The following is a 6,860-nucleotide window of genomic DNA, read 5'->3' as shown; positions in this document are numbered from 1 at the left end:
TGTGTGTGTGTGTGCACGCTTTCATGACAACTTAAAAACGAAGTGTAAGGCAAATATCCCGCGGGAGAAGCACTTCATGTCACAACGGCTGCAGCGGTAGCAGGTATATGGGGGTGATAGGCAGCGGCAGCTGAAGTAAGCTGCTTCCTCGCAGTTTATGAGGGGGGCACACTGCATGTATCTGCCCCTGCCCGCACGCGCTTTGCAACTCCGCACGGCTGTAGTGGCGTTGTCTGCTGTCTGTCGTCTGYCTGTGCGCCTAATTGTATGCAACGTACGGCGATGATATGTGAGTTTGTGCATACAACTTGATGTATAAGTGTGTGTTGCGAAGCTGGTGCATGTGTGTGTGTGCCTGTTTGTTTGTTTGACTGTTAATAATAAATCATGCCGCCTTCATGACTGTCATTTAGCTGCATATTGTTGCTGTTATAATGCCTTCCCCACATATACACATACATATATGTATATGTGTATGTGTGTATGGGTGTCTGAGTTGTTTTATTATTGCGCCGTTTATCCTGCTTGTTATCCTTACACGTACACGCACACACATGCGCGCAGTTAGCAAGCGTGCAATCTAAAAAGGCAATCGTTGCCACACCAGCCACAAATGCCTTTACATTTCCTATGAATAGCTGAGTGGAGTTGAGTGCAAAGTTGAGCGCATAGACTTCTGACTCTTGACTAACTGTTTATCTGTCTGTCTTACTTTAGTCCCCAGCACTTCACTACTCCTCCTCATTATCCCTCCTCCACTACCAGGCGTCTCTCTGAGCGCCCGCATTTTGAATGTGCGAAAATATTCTGATTTTCAAAACGTAAGCAACAACAATAACAACAACAAGAAAGCCAACAAGTCACGGCAGCTGCATTAGTTGGCTTGAATGGCGGGTTGAATGCTTGAATGAAAGATTGCAGCTGCCGGCTGATGTTTGCTGATATATTACGCGCTACTAAGCTCTGTGTAAGTCCTTGCCGCCATATTTTTTTACTTGAGATCACAACCAGCACTGAAGCTGCATACTGCTGGCACCAAAATTCTTCGTTTTTGTTTTTTTTTCGCACATATTTTATGGCTGTGTACCTCAGTCTCACACATTTTGATCTATACTTTCGCATGTGACTSATTATGCGCTCGTATTGTTGTTGGTGTGTGTGCATATTTTATTGCCTCTGGCGCGTGATTTTCATAAAATAAATTTTCGCTTTTCCCGTAAGCGCGTTTGCTCTCGGCATATCGTTATGGATAATCATAACTTACTATTGTGCTGCTGCCAACTTAAATGGCCGAACTTATTGTTGTCTTTATGGCACATATAACGGTCACATTTGTTAGAAAACAAAGCCAACACCTGCAGGAATGTGAAGAAATATAGCTGCAGGAAGAAAGTATGAGCAATAGAGCGCTTTTTGGGAAGTATTTTGCTTAAAAATATTTCAGATTTCAAAATTTTCCGACTTGAAATAGTACTCGTTGGAACATTGATGAAGCTTACCCTTTCGTGAATATTTTTTCTAATTTTTTTTCGAAAGCATAAGGCCTGACATTATCCAAATACAAAAAAAAAAAAAAAGGGAAGCGCAACTCAAATAATAATTTCAGCACCATCTTTTTCAAATTTTGAAGCATGTGCTTAGGCGTTGCTTAGCTTCAGGCGAAGTTTGTTTTGATCTTAGCTTTTCAACCGAAAGTAAGTTGGCCGTAAAGTAAGACAGAAAATACCAACAACAAAAATTACAACAAACACTAAACTATTTTTTTCTTAATTTTGATTGATCAATTTGTATGGCAGCTACATATATATTACAGTTCTCCGATCTGAACAGAACATTCGATATGACAGTTGTACCTGGAATCTTTGCTTCTAGCTAAAAATTCACTATTATATCTTGTCAMTAAAACAGTCTTTCATAGAAGAACTTGATTTTGACCGTTTAGTTCATAAGACAGCTATATGGTACAGTGGTTCGATCTAAAAAATATTCTCAGATATCTTAGTATTGCCTTAGATAATAACCCATGCCAAATTTCGTGAAGATAGCTCGCCAAATAAAAAAGTTTCCTATACAATGACTTAATTCCGATCGTTCGGTTTGTATGGCAGCTATATGCTACGGTAGTCCGATATAAAACAGTTCCTCTCATATTGTAGCATTGCCTTGAAAAATAGTCATTACAAAATTTAGTGAAGCTATCTCATCAAATAAAACAGTTTTCCATACAAGAACTTGAATTTAAGCTATAAGTGTGTATGCCAGCTAAATGTTATCGTGGTTTGATATTTTCGGTTGCCACATATGAGCAGTTTTTTGAAAAGAGATTTTTGAAATTTTTATTTAGTCAAAGCAAGCTGTATGCTAAGCGAGTTGACGAGTTGAGACAAATGAGGTAACGATGAACAATTTTTTGTTTTTTTTGAATATATGCCTCCAATTATCGAGTGGCTTCCTCTGAACATTTTTGACGTGGAATATTAATTTGAAAATTATTTTTATACTAAAACTAAACTCAATAAGTTTTCAGGCAGGGAAACCTTCTGAGTGGAGCAAAGCAACTGTTGGGTTTGCTGATAATATCAATATAATAAACCTAAACATCCATCCTATTACTTTTTAACACTTTTTCCAATTTCTGTCAAGTCAAGTCGAAACATTTTTTATTATAATAAAATTAATTAATTCTCAGTAAAATAATATACTACCGTGGGCAAAAAATAGTAAGAATTTTTAAAATAAAATTCTTGCATAAATCCATTCGTCGAATTTGTTTAGTAAACGCTTGTCTTTCTGAAGTACAAAAAGTGCATTCGGCGATTTTAACGATGAGTGAAGTTATGCAAAAAAAAAATTTCATTAAATTTTGTGTGCGAAATCAAATTTCTGGTGCCGAAGTGTTTATAATGTTAGAAAAGACCTTCGGTGATAACTGTTTTAGAGGGTCGAGAACGTGTTGACAACGTACCGGACGTACAGGACGGTCATCAACATCAACTGATGATCAAAATGTCAATAAAATAAACGCATTGGGGCTTGAGATCGACGATTAACTGCCTGAGATGTTATTGCTTGGAAAACTGAACAGATCAGTGAAAATCATTTTGAAAGATCAGATGGGCTTCAGAAAAGCAAAAGCAAGAATGATTAAAAAAATGATTCCAGAATGATATAAAATGTTTTATTATTGGCGATGAGTTTTGTACCTATGCTCACGACCCGTAAACAGACGATTAATCGACCGAATAATAAATAATTAAGGCTATGTTGACAATTTTCCTTCCGATCGGCCAAAATGCCAACAAGGAATTAATAGTAAGTCTTACTTTTTTCGGCCTAGACTTGACACTACGATGTGACACGTTATAATGGCGTTCTCACCTATCATACTACAGAACATCACAATGCACTTACTAAATATTATATATAGTGAACAATCTCGGAGGAGGGAGAATTAGCAAAACAGATTATAAAACTGGTGGTATTACAGTAGAACCAGAAATTTGGCAAAAGAATTAAAACGTATATCTAAAAAAAATTATTTAAGCCTGAGTGTTTTGAAGTAAAGTACAATTTAATCGCGAGTGATGGGAACGATAAGAAACCACTCGACAAACTATTATTTATTACATTTTAAAGAGAAAATAGAACTAAGCAGTTCTGAAAAGCCGGTGCCAGCACCTGCACACAACCTCTGTCTTCTCTTAAACAACTAAAGTACTTCCATAAAATTATATCTATATTTTAACGACTAACATATCCTCTTGTTCTTTCACTTACTAACAGCTACTCAGCCTTACAGCCATACTTTAAGAATTCACTTCTATAAATACAAGTATATATATAATATAAAAAAGCATGCGTGTGTGTGTTTGTACTTACTTTTGGATTTGGCAATTCGCCGCTCTGCAGCGACGCCATGTAGCAACGCAAGCGGAACTGTTCGCAATGTAGACGCTCCAAATTCTCTTCCCATTGTAGGATTTGTGTTTGTATTTGATGGCGCGTATCCTGGTCGGTGACAACGGATTGCTGCAGCTCAGCCATGTGCTTCAGCTTGTGATCCTGCGGAATAGAAAATGGCGAATAGCAAATAGTGACAAATCAGTTGAAATCGAAAAGTTGCAAATTTCAAGCAAAAAAGTTTGAAAAAATATTTGACTCTTGTACACACATACATACATACACGAAATCTCAGCTCTGCGTGTGTGTGCGTTATTTTTTGCAATAAAATTCGGATTTTATGCGCAACGATAGCGCTGAAAAGTGCAATAGGTCAGTTGGTTTTGTTGTTTTTACAGCAGGCTAACGCTGACTGCACAATTTTCAGGCGCTGACACSTAAAACACATAAAACAAAAACTGCATTTTATGTGCAGTCATTCATGCTCAGCAGGTGTGAAATTTTTCAATCCAAGTTTTTCTTACTCCTTTTTGGTTTTTGTTTTTCGTCCTTCGCACATGTCTATTCAGATAATGGTTTCATACAACATAATGCATTCTTGCAACATTTGCGTGTTCGTAGCGGTTGTTGATTTTAATCACGCGCCTTAATGTAGGCAATATATTTCGCATATGAATGCATATCGTTTGTAATTATTCGTCGTGCCGAGTTCCCGACTATATAGCCTGAGCATTCCTGCGTAGTTGAAACTGTTTTTGGTGAGAAGCTTCTGAGCTCTTCACAGTGTCTCGTAAAGACAATTAAATGTAGCTTGGAGATCTCTTACATTAATTACTTCTTCAGCAAAAGTAAATTTAGATGATGTAGTTCTGCAAAGAAGTTGATTGCTGAAACTAGCCCAAGATTTATTTTTATTTGAAGCCCGCTAACAGTGAGCTCAAGATTAGTCCAAGTGTGTTTCTATTCTTTAACAGCTTGATGATACTGTTATTGTTACAGCTAGTTTGAGTGCAACTGCAAAGCCATGAGTACTTCTTACTTCTATTCCATCAGGTCATACCGAGTTGGTACTTCGCTGTCCTGTTGCGAGCTAGCGTTGGAATTCACCTCCCGTGAGCTTGGAAAACACTAACCCACAACTAAAATTTGTTAAGCTGCAATATTTTTCTAACCCAAAGTGAAATTCTCTGCTTGCTCTTAGTAAGATTTATCTCGCAATTCCATAGGATCAGATCGAGTCGGTCTTGCGCCCTAGCGTTGGATCTCACTTYCCGTGAGATTGGTAAACACTGGTCAACAACCAAAACTTGTGAAGCTGCAGTATCTTTCTAACCCAAAGTGAAACCCAAGATGTCCTCTAAACTGCTTGCTCTTGCAAGATTCACCTCCCCGCCATGGTAAGTGTTCTGATTGGAAACTGTTCAACAGACTCACAAGCGAAGAGGTAAAAAAAGTTGTTGGAAACAAATTGCCTAACCCACGCCGCCTTATCTTTGTTCTGGTAGGCTCAAAGCGCTGCGTCGATCTATATGAGTCTGGTGATCTATATGTTAGAGTTTTGGGATTAAGAAAGGATTACCATTTACAGTTGTCCAAATACGATTCTGCTTTACCTTTGATGCGAAGATAAGCCTTCTGTGCTGATCTAACCTAACATAGATGCTTTGCCTTATTCTATTCGGCTTAGCAGGAAAACTGAACCATTTCAAAAATTCTGAGAGATCACTCATCTAAGCTGTAATGCTCAACATTTTTTGTATAATTTCGTACATATTTGACAGTTGAGAGAGCCAGCTTGATTTACTAGCACCAACAGATTCAAGAACTATTATTTCATCCCGAAAAAAACAAGAGTTTGATGTGATTTTGGGCCGGTGGAATCATCGGTCCATATTTCTTCAGAAATGGCGACCCCAAGATAACCGACTGTATGATGCGCGGCGATCACATCTATGGTTTTATAGAGAGAACATTTCGGTGAGCAGATAATTTCGGGTTTTGAATTTAGTGAAATATCACACCGTTAAATTTTTTTCCTATAGGTATACGTAAATTCTATGCGGAGTATACTGTTTCGATTTAGGCCTTGGAGCAAAGCAGCAGGAGTGACTTTCGCCAGTTACCAGTCGAAAAGCTCATACGAGTCATCAAAAATTTAATTCAAGGGATGAAACATCAGATTCGTAGCCGTGGCCAACATTTGCAAGAGATAATCTTCAAAAAATATTTACCAGAGAATGATCTTTCGAATGAAAAAAATATTCCTCATTAATTTTGAAGTTTCTGTGTTTTWGTTTTAAGTAGGGAACCTCGAAATGTATCACCCTATATAAACTATTTTCCTKRTTGTAAATTMCATTCGATGCATTTATGAGGTTATGTCCGAAACTAACAAGAAAATAATTCCAAGAATTTACTGAATTATTGCTGGCGGGCTTTACAAAATTCAAACTAACCATGAGCTTGACCAAAACTATCAATCATATTATGATTACAAAGATGAAAKATGTGCCACGAACGGCTTCCGAGAAAGTCGATTTGGCTATAAATTGCGCAAAATTAGGAAAATATATACATGTAAGTGCTTTATGAGTGCATAGAACWTATATGTACGTACGATATGGGCGAAATATGATTTTCTGGGTGAAACCTGATTTTCATAGACATTGTTTAAGCAATTTCGGATGGCTGAGTTCAAAAGTTTGCTGCAGGAATCTTTCAACTCTCGTCAACGAGTTTGTGAGAGAATAAGAGGGTACACGCTCTCAAGAGGGCATTACAGAAAAAGTACAAGGARCAAAGAAGTCCAAACATATGCAAAACACCCATACGCACACATACAAAATTATGGAACGGGAGTCAAGTGTTTAGAGTAGATCGGGGAACTTGCGTAAAGTTGTTGCGCACAAGCAACCGCAAAAAGTATACCGCAAAAGCGACAAACTTGACAGAAGCAAAGG

General features: G+C 37.8%; 1 protein-coding gene across 1 annotated transcript in view; it reads right to left on the bottom strand.

Annotated features, from left to right (window-relative positions):
- LOC108967119 (protein still life, isoforms C/SIF type 2) overlaps positions 1–6,860 on the bottom strand; it is a gene marked incomplete at its 3' end in the record, with an annotated part of 282,692 nt that overhangs the window by 170,378 nt on the left and 105,454 nt on the right. Inside the window, 1 exon segment of the mRNA XM_018930366.1 lies at positions 3,880–4,062. Coding sequence (XP_018785911.1) covers positions 3,880–4,062 — 183 coding nt within the window.

The sequence above is a fragment of the Bactrocera latifrons genome, unplaced genomic scaffold, assembly GCF_001853355.1.
Source record: "Bactrocera latifrons isolate USDA-ARS-PBARC rearing strain unplaced genomic scaffold, ASM185335v1 scaffold_178, whole genome shotgun sequence".
NCBI lineage: Eukaryota > Metazoa > Arthropoda > Insecta > Diptera > Tephritidae > Bactrocera > Bactrocera latifrons.
This window is presented reverse-complemented; position numbering and strand designations above follow the sequence as displayed.